We start from the raw sequence: 22,190 nt of genomic DNA, 5'->3' as shown, positions 1-22,190 counted from the left end.
AGAACACCATGTGAAGATGAAAGTAGAGATACACAGTGATGTATCTGTAAGTCAAGGAAGGTCAAAAACATTGCCAGGAAGCCACCAGAAGTTAGAAGAGAGGCCTGGGGCAGATTCTCCCTCTCAGCCTAGAAGGAACCAACCCTGTCACAACTTGACCTTGGATTTTAGCCTCCAGAGCTAAGAGACGGTAAGTTTGTACTGTTTAAGCAATTCAGTTTGTGATACTTTGCTACAGCTGCTCTAGGAAGCCTGTCATGTTTTGCTACATTCCAATGGACACAGGGTTGTGGTGGACCTCTTCTGGGTTTGGGTGATGGTGAGTGGGTCTCTGGAATCCAAGAGCCAAGCTTCACTGTCTGAAGCAACAGAGCTGGCTGACTTCTCTGCACAGTCATGTGGGTTCACAGTGCATGGTGGAAATGGAGACCATGTTTGAGAGGGGAGCCTGGGCAATGTAGAAGGGAGAGGAGGGGCAACATGGGGTGTGCTGCCCATCTCACGGGCACAGTCTGTCAGAAACGTGGACTGACTTGACATAACACAAAGCCAGAAGATGCTCCTCCCTGGCCCAGATGCCACCCCCACTCTGCCTACTGTTTCCTGTCCATTTCTTATACAATCTGCTCTCACATGACGTTCACTCACAGGGAACGGGGATACGGGGATGGAGGTGTGGGCGGTTCATGTCTACACACCTTCAGTGTCGGCTTCCCCTCTCAAGGTTCTTCGTGTTGCATCTGAGTAGTCAAAACTGGTGGGCTTTGTTAACGGGACCCTATTTGATGTCACAGATTATTTCTGAAAGGTTGGTTTAGAATGGAAGGTTTCTTTTCTTTTTTGAAATGGAGTCTCACTCTGCCACCCAGGCTGGAGTACAGTGGTGCGATCTCTGCTTACCACAACCTTCACCTCTTGGGTTCAAGCAATCCTCCTGCCTCAGCCTCCCGAGTAGCTGGGATTACAGGCATGCACCACTGTGCCCAGCTAATTTTTGTAATTTTGGTAGAGACGGGGCTTCACCATATTGACCGGTCTGGTCTTGAACTCCTGAACTCAGGTGATCCACCCGCCTTGGCCTCCGCAAGTGCTGGGATTACAGGCGGGAGCCACGGGGCCTGGCCAGAAGAAGGTTTTTAAAAAAGAACTTGAAAAATAAAAATGTGCACATTTAAAAACAAAGGCCAACTAACATTTTTGTCATTTATTTCCTAGTTGCAATATTTATCAAATTACCAATCACATGTTGATAGCTAAGGAAAAAATATCCAGATTCAATCAAGATATGCTCATGCCTCCCAGCAATGTGAAACAGTGGCAGATAAGCTTTCTCAAACATCCAAAGGTTAGGAGGTGTGAAATAATAGACCATCTGTTGCACTTTAGGGATGTCAAAATTGTTTTAACATCCTCTCAATGTAACTGAGACAACCCTCATTTGTGGATGAAAGCACACACATTTAGTACTGAGTTCAGGACACATACTGCAAAGAAATGAAAGCCAGCATGGAAATAGAACTATTTACTAAAATCACCCACAGTAAGAAGAAGCACACTTCTATATCTGTTTTCAAATGCTGCTTCAAAGGCTGTGAATTATATTTATAGGTTTCAGTGTATTTTCTGGTTGAGCCAAATATGCTTAAATTCCCTCTCATGGAATTTATACCTCAAAGGCAGAAAACCAAAGCAAAATAAAATAAAACCAGCGACTCATCCACGGAGCAGATAAATTTAACTTACTGAAGAATTTAGTTTTGGATAAAACTAACTTACTTCGTAAGCCTGGGGGCTGGTGAGGCACCTGGCGATGGGTCCACAGCAGGCGGGGAGTGTCGTCGTCAGCGGAGGCCCACTGTGAGTCAGCAGAGGCTTCAGATAGCTGCGTGGTTAAGGAAGAGCTGAGCAACTTTCTTTACAAATTTAAAAGAGCAACCCATTTGATAATAATCACCACCACAGTGTAGCAACCACTTGGGAGGACAGCAAAAGGCTTTCAGGTCTGTGGTCTCATTTCCTCCTCACTTTATCGCAGTGAAACAGTAAAGGGATAGCTTATCAACTTCACAGATAAGAAAGAGAGGTCAATGACCTGCTGAAAGCCACACAATGAGGTAAATGGGGACGGATCTCCTAGCCCAAATTGGTCTGAATTTCAAATCTTGTGCCCTTTCCACTCCATCATATTGCTTTTCTGATTTTACTAAAACCAAAAGGAGCATCACTGTAAATTGAGCACTAAAGGAGATAAGGGAGAAAGTAAACAAAGATAATGGCCAGAGAGGAAATTAAACGTGCCAGTGGAACATAGTAATAAAATGGCTTTCATCATGGATTGTGAATTCAGCTGGCCTCTTGCCTTATGTAAGTTGAAACTTTAGTATCAGACGAACTCTTTTCTTATGAAGCTATAAGAAGGAATGGCAAGTCAAACCTCAAGACAGTTTTAAAAACTATGTATCATGAGGCGCTTTATCATTGGCCCTCATTTCAGTATTCAAATTACTTGCCAAAAATAAAAATAGATATGAGAATACATGACACTCAGAAGAAAATAGAGGGAATCACAAGAAAAAGGAGAAAAGGATACAGACACATAAATTCCCCACTTCATTTATTTATTTTTTGAGACAGAGTCTCGCTGTGTCACCCAGGCTGGAATGCAGTGGGTGATCACAGCTCACTGTAACCTCAGACTCCTGCACTCAAGTGACCCTCTCACCTCAGCTTCCAGCGTACCTGGGACTAGAGGTACGTGCCACAATGGTCAACTAATTTAATTTTTGTTTTAATTTGATTTTTGCAGAGACAGAGTCTTGCTATGCTGCTAGGGCTGCTCTTGAACTCTGAGCCTGCCTCAAGCAATCCTCCCAACTCAGGCTCCCAAAGTGTTGGGTTTACAGGTATGAGCTACCATGCCCTGCCTCCTCATTTTCTAAAATGCGAACCTAAGGTGGTTTTCAATTAAAAATGAGAAAGAGAAAATTTCATGAATCCTCATATTAATAAAATCTAAGTAAAGATTAAAGCACTCTATGTAAACATGCTTTATAAAACATCTGGCCAAACACAAAGCAACTAAAAAACTGGGATGATGAATTCTACTAGTGTTTCAAGTAAATGACCAGGTCTTCATCTTATGGTACTGAATGGGTAGTATTGAGGCTAACAAGTCTTGATGTTTGACTCTACAAGAAAAAAAATCCTTAGAAAACAAAACTCGCCAGATATTGACAAATGGTAAAAAAGAAAAAAAGTTTAAAAAATAGTCCTGTATTTATTAATGAAATTAAACAGTTTCTCCTACAAAAAGCTTCAGGCTCAAATGGCTTCACTGGTAAAATTTTCTTAACATTAAAAAAAAAAAAAAAAACACTAATATTAATACTCCTTCAGAGAACAGAAAATGAAGGAATACTTCCCAATTCATTTTATGAGGCCAGCTTAATGTTGTTATAGAAACCTGACAAGGACATTATAAGAAAAAAATCATAAGCCAATATTGTTCATAAAAATACACACAGAAATCAGATGCAAAATATTAGCAAATTAAATCCAGTGATGTACACAAAGGATAACACATCATGACCAAGTGGAATTTGTTCCAGCAATGCAAGATTGGTTTATCGTTCAAACAATCAATCAATGAAAATCAAAATAATAGATTAAAGAAGAAAAATATAAATATATGATCATCTCGATGCAGAAAAAGCATCTGATGCTAAAAATTCTCAGCAGATAAAAACTCAAAAAAACTCTCAGCAATCATTTGAACCTGGGAGACGGAGGTTGCAGTGAGCCAAGATTACACCACTGCACTCCAGTCTGGGGATAGAACGAGGCTCCATCTGAAAAAAAAAAAAAAAGAGAGAGAGAGAATACTCTTATTGTACTTAATGGTGAAATATTGAAAAATTTGCCTCTGAGGTCAGGAATATAAGAATGTCCAGTATCATCGCTTATATTCAGCATTGCACTGGAGAAGTCCCCTACAAAAGCCAATGTAAAAAGACTCAAAAAAGAAATTGGAAAAGGAAAAAAAAATCATTACTCATACATCACTTAATTATGTATATAGAAGATCAGAAAGAATCTATCAGAAATCGGCTGGGCACAGTGGCTCACACCTGTAATCCCAGCACTTTGGAAGGCCAAGGCGGGCAGATCACGAGGTCAGAAGATAGAGACCATCTTGGCCAACATGGTGAAACCCCGTCTCTATTAAAATACAAAAAATTACCCGGGTGTGGTGGTATGCACCTGTAATCCCAGCTACTTGGGAGGCTGAGGCATGGGAATCACTTAAAACTGGGAGACAGAGGTTGCAGTGAGCCAAGATCGCGCCACTATATTCTAGCCTGGTGACAGACCAAGACTCCAGATCAAAAACAAAAACAACAACAAAAAAGATATCAGAATTCGTAAGTTAACGTAGCAAGATTGCTGGACCCAAGGTCCATATACAAAATCACATTTTATATATATATATTTTTTACATGAAACAAATAGAAAATAGAATAAATACCATTTGTAATAGGATCAAAAACATCAAATATTTAGGGATAAATCTAATGAAAGATGTATAAGAGCTGTGCACTGAAAAGTACAAATCCTTAATGAGAGAAATTTTAAAAGACCTAAATGAATGGAGCAATATGCTGTGTTTATGATATGGAAATCTCAATATTGTTATGATATAATTTCTCTCCAAATTCATTTATGGATTCAATATAAACCCAACAAAACTGCCAGCACTTGTGTGTGTGTGTGTGTGTGTGTGCGCACACACCCATGTGTATAAATTGGCAAGCTGTTTTCTAAAATTTAAAGGAAAATGCAAAGCACCCAAAATAGCCAAGGCAATGCTAGAGAAGAACAAAGCCAGGCTTTAATTACTCTACAGGATAGCAAGACTTATTATAAAGCACAGTGATTAAAAGGGTGTGGTATTGATATAAAAATAGAGAAATAGGATAAAAAAGAGAGTCCAGAAACTTATCCCTGCTTATACAGCGAAGTGATTTACAACAGATTGTATTGCAAACTCAGTGGGGTAATAATGGTATTTTTTCAATAAATGGTGCTGCATCAACTGGATATGCATATGGAAAAAAGCAGCTCTTGACCCACTATCTCACACCATACACAAAAATGAATTTGTGATGGATCAAAGACTTAAATATGATAGTCAAAACAATCACATTTCTAGAAGAAAACATAGGAAAATATTTTCATGACCTTGGGATATGGAAGATTTCTTAAGACACAAAAAATACTAACCATAAGAGGTGAATAAAATGGATTTCTAACCTGGGCAACAAAATGAGACCCTGTCTCTATAAAAAAAGTTGTTTTTGAGATGGAGTCTCACCACGTCACCCAGGCTGGAGTGCAGTGGCGCGATCTCGGCTCACTGCAATCTCCACCTTCTGGGTTCAAGCAATTCTCCCGCCTCAGCCTCCCAAGAAGCTGGAACTACAGGCACCTGCCACCATGCCTGGCTAATTTTGGTATTTTTAGTAGAGATGGGGTTTCACCTTGTTGGTTAGGCTGGTCTCAAACTGACAGCAGGTGATCCACCCGCCTTGGCCTCCCAAAGTGCTGGGATTACAGGCATGAGCCACTGTGCCAAGGCTATAAAAATTTTTTTAGAGCTAGCTGGGTGTGGTGGCATGTGGCATGCACCTGTAGTCCTAGCTACTCAGGAGGCTGAGGCAGGAGGATCACTTGAGCCCAGGAGGTTGAGGCTACAGTGAGCTATGATTATACCACTGTACTCTAGCCTGGGTGAGAGTGAGACATTATCTCAAAAATAAACAAAATATAAATAGACTTCATTAAATTGAAGAACTTCTACTCCTTAAATATAGGATTAAGAAAATGAAAATGCAAGCTACAGACTGAGAGAAAATACAATAATCAACAAAAAACCCAATTCAGGAATATAGAGATAACTATAAATCATTGAGGAAAAAAAAAAAAAACCTCAGTTAATGGACAAAAGACTTAGACACACTTCACAAAAGAGGATATCAAAAAACAAGAAAAGGTGCTCAGGCTCACTGGTCACTAAAGAAATGCAAATAAAACCATATAGGTATCACTACACACCTAACAAAATGGCTACAATTTAAAAGGCTGAAACAGAGCTCCCTTAATTTGCTGATGGAAATAATCATAAATTCACCAAATTGGTTAAAACCAATTAAACTGGTTGCAATCACTCTGGAAAACTGGTTGGCAATGTCTATTAAAGCTAAACGGGCCAGGCACAGTGGCTCACTCCTAATCCCAGCACTCTGGGAGGCCGGTAGGTGGATGGCTTGAGTCCAGGAGTTCAAGACCAGCCTGGGCAACATGGTGTAACCCTGTCTCTACATTAAAAAAATAAATAAAAATTAGCTGGGCATGATTACATGCACCAGGAGTCCCAGCTACCCAGGAGGCTGAGGTAAGAGGATCATCTGAGTCTGGGAGGCAGAGGTTGTTGCAGTAGGCTGAGATTGCACCACTGCATTCCAGCCTGGGTAACAGAGCCAGACACTACTTAAAAAAAAAAAAAGTTAAACATATACTTGTCGTAAATTCCACTCTTCAGTATATACCCAAGAGAAATGAGTGCTATGTCCACCAAAAGATGCATATTCATCCATGTTTTTGTAATAGCCAAAAGCTACCACTCAAATATTTATTAACAACAGACTGGTTAAAAACAAATATCCTGTAGTATATTCCTACTACAGAACTCTACTCTACTATAGCAATAAAAAAAGAATGAAATACTGTTACATGAAACATATGGATAAATTACACAGAAGATGTCAAGTGAAAGGAGTGAGACAGAAATGAATACCTAATATACAAATCCATATATATAAAGATCAAAATCAGGTAAAACTAACTCATGTTGATGAAGTCAGAATCATGGTTACCCCTTTGTGGAGTGGGATAGAGAATGTTCATTTAAATCTTTATATGGGTGGTAGGCACACAAGTATAGACATAGGTCAAAATTCATTAAGCTGTACACTTAAGATTCGTGTACTTTATTGTATGCAAGTTATATGTCAATTATAACAAATCATTTTCCTACACAAATGAATTGAAATCTAAAATAATGAATATTTAAATATATCAGGGCACTAGGTATTATAATGATCAGGTATTCATTGAGTAGGACTTAACAGGGCAGTACTGAGTCAAACAAGCTTTGATGTTTACTTCTATAAAACATACAGAAAAATCAACTATTATTCTACTCTTTCTCAACCTTAGGATCATTGAACTGTTTTATATATTATGTAGAATATGTATAAAACATTTTTTGCAGAAAACTCACTGAAAAATTATTGCTAAATTAGAGGGATGAAAAAGCCCCAAGAGATACGGAAGTGGCTTATATCCAAAAGGCTGACGATGGAGCCAAAAGTAATGACATAATCTTCAAAAAATTTTAAAGAGCCAGGCACTCTCTCTCTCTAATGGGAGTCTTAATACCCAAGATAGGCTTGCATTCTTGTTTCAATACAGGAATTTAATTCTGAAGTATTTGCAAACAGTGAATGCAGAAATTACCAAACAGAACATGGTAAGCAGTAGCTTCTAACTGTTAAGTGTCAAGTGATTTTTCTTAAATATACAAGGCTTTCATCAGAAAGTTGAAAGCAAGGACAAATTTCTTACATGGCTGTCTCCAACTTGCTTCAATAGAACATAAACCAACTTATGAATTATTTATTGATAAATCAGAGCCTGAAAGAACTCCATGGCCCTTTTTGCTGGGTGAATTTTCAAACAAGAAATTAATTTGAATAGTGATAAAATATTTAAAAGGCATGATGTAAAGCAGTGGTCCCAACCCTTTTGGCACCAGGAACTGGCTTCATGGAAGACAATTTTTCCATGGACGGGGCTGGGAACAAAACAGTTTTGGGATAAAACTGTTCCACCTCACATCATCAGGCATTAGATTCTCATAAGGAGTATGTAAGCCAGATCCCTTGCATGTGCAGTTCACGATAGGGTTTGAGCTCCTATGAGAATCTAATGCTGCCGATCTGACGGGAGACGGAGCTCAGGCAGTGATGTTCACCAACCCACTGCTCACCTCCTGCTGTGCGGTCCGGTTCCCAACAGGCCACGGACCACCGGTAGTGGTCCGTGGCCTGGGAGTTGGGAAACCCTGATTTAAAGAGCTTATAGAATATCAACGCTACTCAAAGTACAGCTATGAAACAGACTTACAACAGAGCAAGAAGGAAATCTGGAGAACAAAAACATTAGCTATCTGTGGCATGCTGAATACAGAGAATCTCCCAGTCTTGGGAAAGGTCGGGGGAAAAAAGGTGTATTGCTGAACAGTGCAGTATCGAACATTGTCACATTTATTTTATTCTCCTGGTTTTCCCTAAGCCTTTCCTCTCTTACCCTGCCAATTACACTGACAAGAACGAAGAAATATCTTCTGCAGGATTTACTAAATTAGCTAAAGGACAATAAATTAAATTAAAGTTTGCTCAATAAATATACCTATATATCAAAGAAAGTATGTCATCTGTGCTCTTGGTTCCCTTTACACAGCCAGCTTCTGAAGTAACCAGTGCCTATGGTTTCATGGGTTTGCAGAGGAATCTATCTGTGTGGGTTTCTTTTTCCACAGCACTGATGGGGAAAGGGAAGATGAAAGGTAGGTTTTATATTCCGCTCCAGAAAGAGAACAGTCAAAACAGTTGTTCCATTAAACTGTAATTATCCATGTCCACACTACCCTTTTCTTTTTCTCAATTAAGGATACTTATGATCAAAGTTGTACCACATCCGGAAAAGCCAAGCACTCTCTGCTTTGGTAGTTCTCCTTTCATTTTCAGGAACGCCCTGCAGACAGATAATATATAAATCAATATATATATACAAAGATATGAACACATTTATTTAGAGCCATTTCTTTGGAGAATCAGAAATAGAGGCTATTATATATAAGACACTCTCCAACATGGGCAATATTGGAAATTTAATAGCTTGTATATTGCAGCTTTGGAATAAGAAATTGAAATGTTTTTTAGAACATCTCTATTACTCAGGCTGCCTGCTAATTTATGAATCTACTGTCACTTAAAAAATCACTGTGGGAGAATTCATGTCCTAAACCTGAAAGAGTTATACTCTCTATGTAATAGCACCTTAGAAGACATCACATCCCTACGTATTTGGGAGTTGTCATGAGCCTCAAAAACAACTAACAACTTCAAAGTTGCTACTATGTTCTTGAAACACTAGCAAAATAAAAACAAGTAGGGAAATTGCATGGTAAGCCTGACCAGCCAGGAATGAAAACTAACATAGCAAATAGGCATCTTCTAAAATGGCTTCCAAAAATATACACTGTGTCCTTATTTGTAACAGGGTACAGTCAGCAGTTGGGCAGTCAGGTGATCTGCTTTCAGTCCCAGCTCATTGACATTAAGTAGTTTAAGTAAGTCCCTTTCTCCCTCTGGGACCAAATTTCTTCATGTCTAAAAACATCATGAGGGTTAGAGAATCCCGAAGGCCCTTTCTAGTGCTCATGTTCTATAGTTCCATGATTATCTTTTCCAAAAGCACAGTTTAGGCCGGACACAGTGGCTCATGCCTGTAATCCCAACACTTTGGGAGGACGAGGCAGATGGATCACTCGAGGTCAGGAGTTCGAGACCAGCCTGATCAATATGGCAAAACCCCATCTGTACTAAAAACCACCAAAAAATGAGTCAGGTGTGGTGGTGGCAGGCGCCTGTAGTCTCAGCTACCCAGAGGGCTGAGACAAGAGAATCGCTTGAATCAGGGAGGTGGAGGTTGCAGTGAGCTAAGATTGTGTCACTGTACTCTAGCCTGGGCAACAGAGTGAAAGTCCATCACAAAAAATAAATAAATTAAAAAGCACAGAGTTTAGATTCTGGGGTTTGGCTTCTTCCTGTTCTTCCTAATGCTCAAAATAAATTTCTCTCCCGCTGAATGTGTCATGCATCAACTTACACATAACATAAAAATATTTGGAAACACTGGGCTTACAAAAGCTGAAGAACACCTGCAATTCCTTTCACATCATTAAGAGTAGCTTTGTGGGCCTCTGCCCCTTGAAGAGCAACTCGTCTATAAATCTCACCACCCCTGACCACATGAACACCTGTATACCCCACCCCACAGACTCCATACTTACTATAATGTTCCTCTGTGCTTTTTAGTGGACATTCAAAACATTAAAGAAACAATATAACCAAGACAGCCACAGAGTTTTTGTCTTTTTTGGTTTTGTTTTTTGAGATGGAGTCTTGCTCTGTTGCCCAGACTGAAGTGCAGTGGTGTGATCTCGGCTCACTGCAACCTCCACCTCCCAAGTTCAAATGATTCTCCTGCCTCAGCTTCCCAAGCAGCTGGGACTACAGGCACCTGCCACCATGCCCAGGGAATTTTTGTATTTTTGGTAGAGACAGGGTTTCGCCATATTGGCCAGGCTGGTCTCGAACTCCTGATCTCAGGTGATCCACCCACCTCGGCCTCCCTACGTGCTGGGATTACAGGCGTGAGCCACCACGCCTGGCCCAGCCATAGGGTTTTGAAGGCAAGGAGAAAAATTGGTCCTTTGTTCTGTATGTGATGACTGATACTCACCTACCTGGCTCTCTCCCTGTCACTCCATTTCCATTTGTCCTCTGTGGTTACAGAGGTGACACAGCTGGTGGAGACTTATACAGAGAGTGATCAAGCATTTGTCTTTTGAGCTGCATGATTAACTTTATTCTTATTTTGACACAGGGAGGAGGCATTGAGGAGTTATTACCCCTTGGATACTATCCCAGGAGTTTGGCATCATGGGTATTTATCCACCTTGGTTTGTACAAGTATGTCAAGCCCATGGAATTCTACTTTAAGGGTCTGACCACAAAAGGCAAGTACTTACTATATCTCATATATACATTCCCACTCATTACTCAACAGCTAACAAAATTTGCATTTAGGAAGTAAATCTGAGAAATGTTTTTTTTAACCTCACCCTGAAGACAAATATCCTGGAGTTTATTTCAGATAAGAAGAATTGTGTTTTGAAAGAGACGCTTTCCATGTTCAAAAACCTAATTTCTGTGATTTCTTATCTAACGTCTGATACGGAGTCATGTATTCAGTGGTGCTCAGAAACCATTGAAAAGCAGATGGAAAATACCAGACAAGGGTAGTCAGTCTAGAGAGGGCAGCCAGTTACAATGCATTCAGCCCAACAGGCTCAAGTTCATAGCAACAACTGAGAAACTGACACAACGGAAGGAAGGAAGCAAGGAAACGTGGCCAAGGCTGAGGGACAAAGTAAGAAAGTGCGCTCCCCTCAACAGGCAGGGAAGACTGCTTGAACGTTCAAAAGCTTCTAGGCAGTTCTCAAGGGCAGCTGCTGGTCATCCAATTTGAAAGTTACACAGGAAGAGCAGCTGGAGTGAGGCTTACATCAGAGACAAGCCTTCATGCACAAACCGAAGTGGAAAAAGCCTCCCCGTGCCAGAGGAGTCACTTGAAAACCCAGGAGTGCTTAAGAGACTGCTCTCCTCTGGGGCAAAATCCCAGGCAGGATGGCCCAGAGACATGAAAGCTGTCACCCTTGATAACCACACACTGTGGCTAACTTGGCTTTGTCTCTGTGGAGCAGTGAGAAAAGCCAGGAATGATGTCAGTTAAAAGCCGAGGCAAAGAGGACAGGATCTAAATAGTGGCATGAAGTCTACAGTAGATTGGTTTTTTTCCAAATCACTGCACATTTGACAGAAATGCCAGGAACAACACAAACGCATATTTACCAAGTGTTCTTGGTCTGAATCAACACCAACCCTAAAGGAGAAACACAAAGAGCAAATGAGATTTGGAAGCCAAAAAAAGGTCTATTCACACATGCACATTGTCAGGCAACTACTTTCCTCAACACAGAAGCTACGGAATGGTTAATGTTTTCTTGCTTCTCTGTGGCTGTTGATGCAGATTTCTGGTTCCTGCCACTTTCCTTAGCAACAGCTTGGATTCTAAGGCAAGCAGGGTGTACCAATGATTCTCTTCCTGCAATCCTACTTACCAGAAAAAAAAAAAAAAAAAAGGATTTTCTTCTCTGAATATAGGTCCACTTGAAGCGGAATCAGGGAGAGCAACACCGCCCCAGATGCTAAATAAGAACTACTGGGGTAGCTCCAAAAACAAGGCTGGCACAGTGCAATTCTGCGAGGGAGGTGCATGTTTTTGGACCTCGCAGCTCTCCTGGCAACATTCTGCTACTATGACTGAAGAGAGGGTCCAATTACAGGTTTTTCATAGGCTAATGGACAGACATCAGCCTTGCTTCTTCACAATTCTTTCCTTATCTGCTTCAAATTCCTGCTTTCTGTATCCCAGGGAACAGCTTCATTACAAAGTTCTCTGGCTCCTCTCTATTCCCTAAACATGAGCACCCACCAATTCTGTTCATTCTTCCTCTAAATGGTCTCTCAGGTTTTCTCTTTCCTTTCCATCCCAACTGCTCAAGCACAGCCCTCATCCTGCGGCTCATGGGGTCTGTTATGGAAGTTTTTCCAGCTGCCAGCCTCGCCCTGAGAGCCAGCTGCCGCCAGCATAGAAGTCGCTGTGTTACTCCCTTGACAAAGGACTCTGAGAGTGGCTTACCACCCAGAGGGTCAAGTCTGAAGTCCTTTGTGGGGTACTCAAGACTCTCTACAAACTAGTGCCCCGACCCCACTCCGGCCTACACCTTTCCATCCTCATTTTCCCCATACCTGCCTACTCTTCTCCCCAAATCCGTCCTCTCCAGAGCCTCCCATGCCTTTGTTCATGCTGTTCTCTCCATCTGCAATGTGCTTTCCCTCATTTCTTCTACTCATTTTTCCAAGTTCCAAAGTAACCATTCTATGACCCCTTCAAGCAGATTCATTTTTTCCTCTGTGCATATGCAGTACTTTCTACAGTCCCTTATTACGATACTTAGCACAGTAGAGTATAGTTATTTACCTGTCAGTCTCCCCAAAAAGACTGTGAGCTCCTTGAGGGTAAAGGCCATGTCTCAATTCATCTCTGTATCCCCAGAGTCTAGCACAGTACCTGACACACAATAGGTGCTCAAATGTTTATCAATTAAATTAACTACTACAGACAACACAGAAAAAATAGCAGTATGAGAAGCTGTAGCAGTAGCATCCCAGAACACGAATAACACTGAAGGGAGAAAATGATGCAAAGCTGCATCTGGAAAGCAAAGGAATCATGGTCAAGGACTTGAAAACAGACTGTCATGACCAGATTCTTAATTCAAAGACTGGCTCATTTTTCCTTTGTTAAAATGGCCAGGGGCTGTTTAACATCTTCTCAGTCACATTAAACTCTAACCACATTTATGCATCTTGAGTGCCATCTAGAGGTCATGAAGATAGCACACTTGTAATGCTCCGTACATTATCAGAAGCTAAGTCAATGTAATAAACATTTATAGAGCACTTATTATTTGCCAGGCACTGTACTAGGCACAGGGCATAGAAATGAATTAAACACGGCCCCTGCCCTCAAGGAACTCATAGACTAGTGGGGGAAACAGACACAACTAGGGCATAATCCCTAAGGGCTTCTCTCAGGGAGCTCTGGGTTCAAATGTGGCCTTGGCTGTTTTCTAGCTGTGTGAACTCAGTCAAGTGATGCCGTCCTGTAAATCATCATTTTATCACCTGGAAAATGGAGCTAATATCCACCATACAGAGTTGCTGCAAGGATTTAATGAGAAAATGTATGAAAAGGTTTTAAAAGAGCACCTGAAACACCATTAACATTAAAGAGCATCTGAAACATCATTAACACTAAGTGGTAGCTCTTATAACAATATTATTACAAGACTGAATAAAACAAATGGTACAATGGAGAGGCCCAATGTTGCACCAACAGAAGTGTGGTTCTGAGGGAAAAGAACGGGGGGAAAAGGAGGTGGCACTTAGCTGTGTCATTTACTGAAAGAATATTCCAGGCAGAGGGAACCATATGAGCAAAGGCTCAGAGACATAGAAGTGCAAAGCATGTAGAGTAAATGATAGGACCAAATGTGACTGTCACAAACTGTGTGAAAGGACATGGGAATAGCTGGCTGTTTCTAATTTACTGAAGGTCCACTGTCCATATGACAGCTAAAGTGAGCCTTTTATACTGTAAATGACTTCATGTCACTCCCTTGCTTCAAAATCTTCCAGGATTTCCAGTTGTATTTTAAAATCCAAATCCCTTACCATGCTCCACAGACTACTGCGGGTCCACAAACTACGGCCTACGGGCCACATCAGTACCTCTTCTATTTTTGTAAATCAAGTTTTACTGGGATACAACCACGCCAATTGATTTACATATTGTCAAGGGCCGCTTTCACACTAGAGTTGAGTAGCTAAGACAGACCGTATGGCCTCCAAAGCCTGGAATATTTACTCTCTGGCCCTTTACAGTATAAGTTTGCAGACCCCTGCTTCCATAAGATCTTGCCAACCTCATTTCCTACCTACCCTTCAGTCACTATACTCTAGCCACTAGAGATTCTTCCTGTTCATTAAACAGGCCAAGTTTGCCCCCGCCTCAGGACTTTTGTACTCTTCCCTCTGCCTAGACTGCTCCCCTTCCCGATGACTGTTTAACTGGCAACGTCTAGTCACTCAGGAAAGACTGAGCTCAAACGTAACCTCTCAGAGAAAACTTCCCTGGCCTCCTTTTGTAAAATACATCCCCATCCGCAGTCACTATCACAGTACCTTGCCTGATTGCCACCACAGCATTCAATATCGTCTACAGTTGTCAGGTTCATTTATGTGTTGCTAGCTTATTGTATGTCTTCTCTCACTGAAGTATAGATGTTATGAGTCCAGGAACCTTTTCTACCTACCGTGCTTCTCTAGAGCAGGATTTCTTAACCTTAGCGTTACTGACATTCTGGCCTACATAGTTCTCTGGTGGCAGGTGGTGAGGGTGGGGAGGAGCCTGTCCTATAAATTGGAGCATGTTTAGCAGCATCCTTGGCCTCTACTCACTAGATGGCAGCAGCAGCCCCCTCTTCCATTTGTGACAACCAAAAATGTCTCCATAAAGTGCCAAATGTCCCCTAGGGGGTAAAATTATCCCCAGTTAAGACGCACTGAGGCTGGGTGAGGTGGCTCAAGTCTGTAATCCCAACACTTTGGGAGGTTGAGGCAGGCGAATCACTTGAGACCAGGAGTTTGAGAACAGCCTGGCCAACATGGTGAAACCCCATCTCTACTAAAAATACAAAAATTAGCCAGGCATGATGGTGTATGCCTGTAGTCCCAGCTACTTGGGAGGCTGAGGCGGGAGAATTGCTTGAACCTGGGAGACGGGGATTGCAATGAGCTGATATTGCACCACTGCACTCCGGCCTGGGCGACAGAGCAAGACTCTGTCTCTAAATAAATAAATAAATAAAAAGAACCACTGAATTGAAACCTAAAACAGTGCCTGGCACCATGGCTGGTGTTCAGTAAATGCTTATCGAATGAATGAACAAAAGGTATATCTGAAATGCTATGCTAAGAACTTTACAGTTATTATTAGCTCACTGAATCCTTACAACAACCCAAGGAGGTAGGTACTATGACATACATATTACAGATGAGGAAACTGAGGCTTTAAAAGGTTAGAGAGCTTGCCTAAGATCACAGAATTCATCAGTGAAGGGGCAAGAACTCAAAGCCAAGTCTACGTGGGCACAAATCTTAAACTTTCAGTACTTAGCAGTGCCCTTAAAACTGTACTAGACAAATTTGGGGGGAGGGAGAAACTTAAAATACACCCCCTGTTCACGAAGAGGCCAAGAATAATACCAAGAAAACAAGAAGAAGTAACCTAAGACTATAAGACAATATTATATATAGTTAAGTGATAAACTATGTTACAGGACAGGCACTATGCTGCCAGACAAAGAGCTTTGACAGCTAGTGACACAGATTAGATTTTGTGTGAGTAGGTATGTTTTTGCCTTTTCTTTTTAGGGGGATGGTAAGCATAGGGATTTTGTTTGGTTTTTTTCTTACATTTAATTTTTTTCTCCTTAGGAAAATGAGGGAAAGTCTTCATCTACAAGCTCTTGAGAAAAGAAAGGAATTGTGTCCTTTCAAAATGTACCACGCCCATTTCTTGATGAAATTAATTTCTAAAAGAAATTAAGAAAGACTGGAGGCTCCTTGGCCTGTCATTTAATTATCCAGATGACCTTGAACAACTCAGAACCTTTCTAAGCCTCAATTTCATCCCTTGGAAAATGGAGTTATCATGCTTGGATAAATATGTAAAATGTACTTAGCACGATGCCCAGCACATAGTAAAGTGTTCAATAAATGCCAGGTCCTCCCTGAGGTAATAATTAAGGTTAGAAGAACATTACTTTGTGTACTTTACACTATGCACAATAAAAGCACAGAAATGATAAGGGATTTGAATAGCAAAGAGAAATTAAGACAATAATAAAACATTCAAAGTGTGATTTAGGGCTGGCTGGTCTTTAGAATATTTTTAAAAAGGCATAATAGAATGAAAAAAAATGGAGGACAGGATCTCTAAAGTATGAAATACTGTTTTCTCTAATAAGCCCTATGTATTCTGGAAGCTTGGTAGCTCATAATGTCTATGAAGTTTCATCCAAACACAGAACTAAAATCTACAAAGATTTTACAGCATAGGCTGCTGTATCCATGGAAACAAATGCAGAACTCTTAAGATACAAGGGAGCTTTCAAATTGAATACATTAACTGGTACACATTTAAGACTAGACCTCAAGATCTCGGCTTTGGATCGTTAGGTTAAAAACAGTGCTGGAAAAAAAAAAAAAAACAACAGTGCTGATGAGAAAAATGATAATATCTAGTAGTGATTAGGGTTGGGGTAAGCTGCACTGTCTCATACATTGCATGTGGAAGACAAATTTTTGATCTGACCTAGTGGTATCAATCAAAAGCCTTAAATATATACATATATTTTGAGCAAGCAATTTCATTTCTAGACATGCATTCTAAGGAAATAATCAAACAAGTACACAGTGGTGTATACATTTAAGAATGTTCACGTTGTTAATGGTAATAGTAATAGCAAAATCCTCAAATGGTAATGGTAATAGGAAAATCCTAGAAACAATACAGAAGTCCAGCAACAGGGATTTGATTAAATGAATCAGGACATACGCAGCCATTAAAACAATGATGTAAATATATTCACAATGAAAATGTCCATGCTATATTACATTTAAAAATCAGGCTACAAGAGTACCTTCAGTGTTGCCCCTTTTTGTCAAAAATATGTATCACGTATAGCAAACGCTCTGGAAAGATATCCCTCAAAGTGTTAACAATGAATTTTCTTTTTCTCTTGCATACATATTTTCCTTTTTGTGTACTACATATTACACATTTTTAAAAAGGAAAACATAAACATTACAGATTCACCAAAGCTTAAAAATTGAAAATGGGAAGAGAAAATAAACCAAATTAAAGTTTAATCTTAAAATGAGGTCTCTAGTTGGTACTTACCTGATATGCAAGCATGAGAGCATTGCAGTGGTGCCGCCGCCAAATACCCACACAGTAAAAAACACAATCAGAAGCGTGGTGCTGAACATCATTTGCCGTGCGTAAGTGGCAGTATCCCGAATGGCCAAGGCAAATGCCATTGCACCGCGAAGGCCTACAGGGGAACAGAAAAGGTATTTCTTCAACAACTCATTGCGAATCCAGGCTTCATAAATTCAGAGCAAGAAAGCACATTCTGAAAACTCAGAAGCATGTGAACAAATATGCAGTAAATAGTAACATACTTAAATATGTACAGGCCGGGTGCGGTGGCTCACAACTGTAATCTCAGTATTTTGGGAGGCCAAGGCGGGTGGATCACCAGAGGTCAGGAGTTCAAGATCAGCCTGGCCAAATAGTGAAGCCCCATCTCTACTAAAAATACAAAAATTAGCCAGGTGTGATGGCATATGTCTGTAATCCCAGCTACTCAGGAGGCTGAGGCAGGAGAATTGCTTGAACCAGGGAGGCAGAGGTTGCAGTGAGCCGAGATCACACCACTGCACTCCAGTCTGGGTGACAGAGTGAGGCTCTGTCTTGAAAAAAAAAATGTACAAATAGAAATAGAATTTGTATATGATACTGACATGCATTGATGTTTTTTTAAATAATTTTTAAAATTCATTTTTCATTTACAAACAGTAAAATTCACTCTTTTTGGTCTACAGCTACATGAGTGTTGGCAAATTCATAGAGGTGAGTGTAACTAGTACTACAGTCGAGACACAGAATGGTTTCATCATCCCTCCCCCTATCAAATTTCTTTGCATTACCCTTTTTCAGTCTAACCTCTCATCACTCCATCAAACCCCTGGCAACCACTGATGTATTCCACATCACTATGATTTTGTCTTTTATGAATGTCATTTGAACGGAATCACACAGCAGGTAGCCTTTCAAGACTGCCTTCTTGCACTTAGCACAAGGCCTCTGAGATTTATCCATGCTGTATGGGTAAATTGTTTGTTCCTTTTAGTGCCGAGTAGTATTCCATAGCATGGATGTATCACAGTTTGATTAGATATTCACCCATTGAGAGACACACAAGTGGGTTATTTCCAGGTTTTGGCAATTATGAATAGGACTGCTATAAACATTCACCTATAGGTTTTTGTTTGAAAATCACTTCATCTTTATCTTTCTCACTTTCTGTGACATAATTCTGAACCAAGGATTTGGAAGCAGAATATGAAGAAATTCCCATAGAAGGCAATGGGACACTATAATTTTTTTTTCTATTCAAGGAGGCAACTTCAATGTTTAAAGGAGTATTACATGCCAGGCATGATGACTCATGCCTATAATCCTAGCACTTTAGAAGGCTGAGGCGGGTGGATCACCTGAGGTCAGGAGTTTGTGACCAGCTTGGCCAATATGGTGAAGCCCCATCTCTACTAAAAATTAAAAAATTACCGGGCTTGGTGGTGTGTGCCTGTAATCCCAGCTACTTGGGAGGCTGAGGCATGAGAATTACTTGAACCTGGGAGGCGGATGTTGCAGTGACTCAAGATTGTGCCACTGCACTACAGTCTGGGTAACAGAGTGAAACCATGTCTCAAAATATATAAATAAATAATATAAAAATAACAGAGTATTATATTACCAGCATAAAATCTCAGTGTTATACATCAAGCTGGCATATGCATTGTGAACAGTTGCTTGGGACGGGCAAGAGAAGAAAATCATAACTTACCAGCAAACATCATCATATGTTGAAAATTTGATCCAATCTTACTTCTTCTACCCAAATTAAGTAAGAGGGACAAGGGGTAAATATTGGCAGCTCTTCCCAAGAAAATAGCAACCTAAAATTATTAATAGGTTAAGGATAATTTCATTTTACTATTAATATTATTTAGACTATGCATTCCAGATGGTGAATTTTTTATTTTAGGGAACTCAATTTCTAACACACAGTCCATTGGTTCCACTGCCTAACATAGCATTGTCCAAATAGAACTTTCTGCAACAATGGAAATTTTCTGTATCTGCAGTGTCCAATTCAGTGAGCACCTGAAATGTGGCTAGTGTGACGGAGGAACTGAAAATTTAATTTTATTTCATTTTAATTACTTCAAATTAAAATAATCACATTTGGCTAGTTGCTACCAAATTGGACAGAGCAGGTATACGATGCAGGAAATTTACTAGCTGAAGAGAAACATGTTTAAAAGAGGAGTTTCTTTACTATACTTTTAAGACTATTAATAGAATAAGTTGGCCGGGCACAGTGGCTCATGCCTGTAATCCCAGCATTTTGGAAGGCTGAGATGGGCGGATCACTTGAGGTCAGGAGTTTGAGACCAACCTGGCCAACATGGTGAAATCCCGCCTCTACTGAAAATATACAATTTAGCCAGGTGTGGTGGTGCTTGCCTGTAATCTCAGCTATTCGGGAAGCTGAGACAGGAGAATTGCTTGAACCTGGGAGGCAGAGGTTGCTGTGAGCCGAGACTACACTATTGCACTACAGCTTGGGCAACATGAGCGAAGCTCTGGCTCAAAAAAAAAAAAAAAAATAATACAATTTTAAAAATAAATGATTGAATAAAACAATACATGAGGAAGAATAGATAAACGTCCAATGTGAAAAAATCCAAATACTTTTGCTGATACTCCATCCTCAAGGAGGTGGAACCTAACTCCCGATTCCTCAATCCTTGCTCATAGCAACTTCCTTCCAGGCATAGAGGGGGGTAAATGGGTAACTTTATAATGGATAAATCTGACAAACACTATCTCAACCAAGTGATTAAGACTATCATCAACATTATTAAGTATGTACCCTTGATATGACGTGATGAGAATGGCATTTACCTCTGTGGTCCTCTTCCCAAACAACACATAACTCCAGTCTAATCATGGGGAAAATATCAGACAAGTTCCAACTGCAGGACATTCTACAAAATACACAGCTAGTACCCCTCAAAACTGTCAAGGGTCACCAAAAACAAAGAACACAACTGAGAAACTGTCACAGTCAGGCAGAGCCTAAGGGGACATGACAACTAAATGTAATGTGGTATCCTGGATGGGACCCTGGAATAGAAAAGGACATTAGGGAAAAACTATGGAAATCAGAATAAAGTTTGAACTTTAGTTAATAATAACGTATCAATATTAGTTCATTCATTGTGACAAATGTACTATGCTAATATGTTAACAATAAGGGAAACTGAGTGTAGAGCATATAAGAGCTTTCTGTATTAATCTTCTTAATTTTTTTTAGATGGAATATAGCTCTATTGCCCAGGCTGGAGTATGATGGCACGATCTCGGCTCACTGCAACCTCTGCCTCCTGGGTTCAGGTGATTCTCCTGCCTCAGCCTCCCAAGTAGCTGAGATTACAGGTGCCTGCCACCACACCTGGCTAATTTTTTGTATTTTTAGTAGAGTCACGGTTTCACCATGTTGGCCAGGCTGATCTCAGACTCCAGACCTTGTGATCCTCCCACCTCGGCCTCCCAAAATATTAGGATTACAGGTGTGAGCCACCACATCCAGTCTATCTTCACAATTTTTCTGTAAACCTAAAACCATTCTAAAAAAAAAAAAAAAATTTTAAGTGATTTTCTAAAAAGAAAAGAAAACATAACCACTAACCATGTGGGCCCATGTGACTGCTAGTTCTCCCCAACATCTGTTCTTGCTTTCTTCCTTGGTAGTTGGCACTCCTCCCTTTCATCTTTACACAGCCACCGAGAGAAAGAATTCCTAGCCTCCCTTGTGAGTAGGTGTAACCAATGATGTTAAGTGGAAGGGACGTGTGCACATTCTGGGTCAAGCCCTTGAAGGCAACTGACAGACAGGGGTGAGCCACCTTGGATTGCAAGAACAAGGACAAGTCCCTAAGGATGTTAGCAACAATGCTGCTTCAGTCCCTGGTGATCCTATGCGGCAGAACTGCCACATCAGTTCAGACTTTTAGATAAGAAAGAAATGTCTATGTTGTTTAAACCTGGATTAGTTTGAGTCTTTTCACATGAAACCAAACCTACGTCCTAACTAATATAGCCAGAAATAGAGCTACTCTCTCCTGTTAAGAGGCCATTTTCATGGTAGGATTTTGTATTGAGGAATTTTAATTCCTAACAGACTCAGAAACCTGTAGAGAATATTTAGCTTTGTTTCCAGATTAAGTATAGTGGATCAAGCCACTTGACTGCTCAAAATTTTCTCCAAGACTAGCAGGACATTAAGTTACTGATCTCATGGTTGTCTTTCAGCTAAGATCTCCTATTGACAGTAGTTTGTTTGTTTGTTTATTTATTTATTTATTTATTTATTTTGCCTAAAGTTCATTTGCAGACTAAGGCTCTGCGGAATGGTATTTCAGTAAAACTTCACTTTTAACAGAGATCCTAGAGTTTTAATTAAAAAAAAAAACAACTTCTAATCTCTTTGGCAGATTCTTCATTCTGAGGTGGGGTTTTAGAATATGTCTTTTGAAAACTTTATTCAAACATTCCGCCTGGCCACAATTGCTCCTTCCATATTTTGTGTTCAACTGTCCCACTCTGATCATTCTTCCACAGCACTGAGACTTTCAGTCCAAAGATCCCTATACTCTTTCCTTAAACGATGTCTTCTT

The 22,190-nt window shown here is 40.3% G+C and overlaps 1 protein-coding gene across 4 annotated transcripts in view; it reads right to left on the bottom strand.

Annotated features, from left to right (window-relative positions):
* Positions 1-22,190, bottom strand: part of SLC9A6 (solute carrier family 9 member A6) — a 64,609-nt gene that overhangs the window by 5,326 nt on the left and 37,093 nt on the right. For 3 of the 4 annotated variants that reach the window (XM_032264068.1, XM_032264070.1, XM_032264066.1), the window contains 6 exons: positions 19,292-19,403; positions 17,560-17,713; positions 13,012-13,101; positions 11,820-11,850; positions 8,795-8,874; positions 1,777-1,882 (listed from right to left, as the gene is read on the bottom strand). In XM_032264068.1, coding sequence (XP_032119959.1) covers positions 1,777-1,882; positions 8,795-8,874; positions 11,820-11,850; positions 13,012-13,101; positions 17,560-17,713; positions 19,292-19,403 — 573 coding nt within the window. The remainder of the gene's footprint in view (positions 1-1,776; positions 1,883-8,794; positions 8,875-11,819; positions 11,851-13,011; positions 13,102-17,559; positions 17,714-19,291; positions 19,404-22,190) is intronic. The other variant, XM_032264069.1, reaches the window with a different exon arrangement.

This window comes from Sapajus apella, unplaced genomic scaffold, assembly GCF_009761245.1.
Source record: "Sapajus apella isolate SASKATOON/1434 unplaced genomic scaffold, GSC_monkey_1.0 scaffold141, whole genome shotgun sequence".
NCBI classification, from domain to species: domain Eukaryota; kingdom Metazoa; phylum Chordata; class Mammalia; order Primates; family Cebidae; genus Sapajus; species Sapajus apella.
Note: the sequence above shows the minus strand (reverse complement) of the source record. Positions and strands in the feature narration are given on the sequence as shown.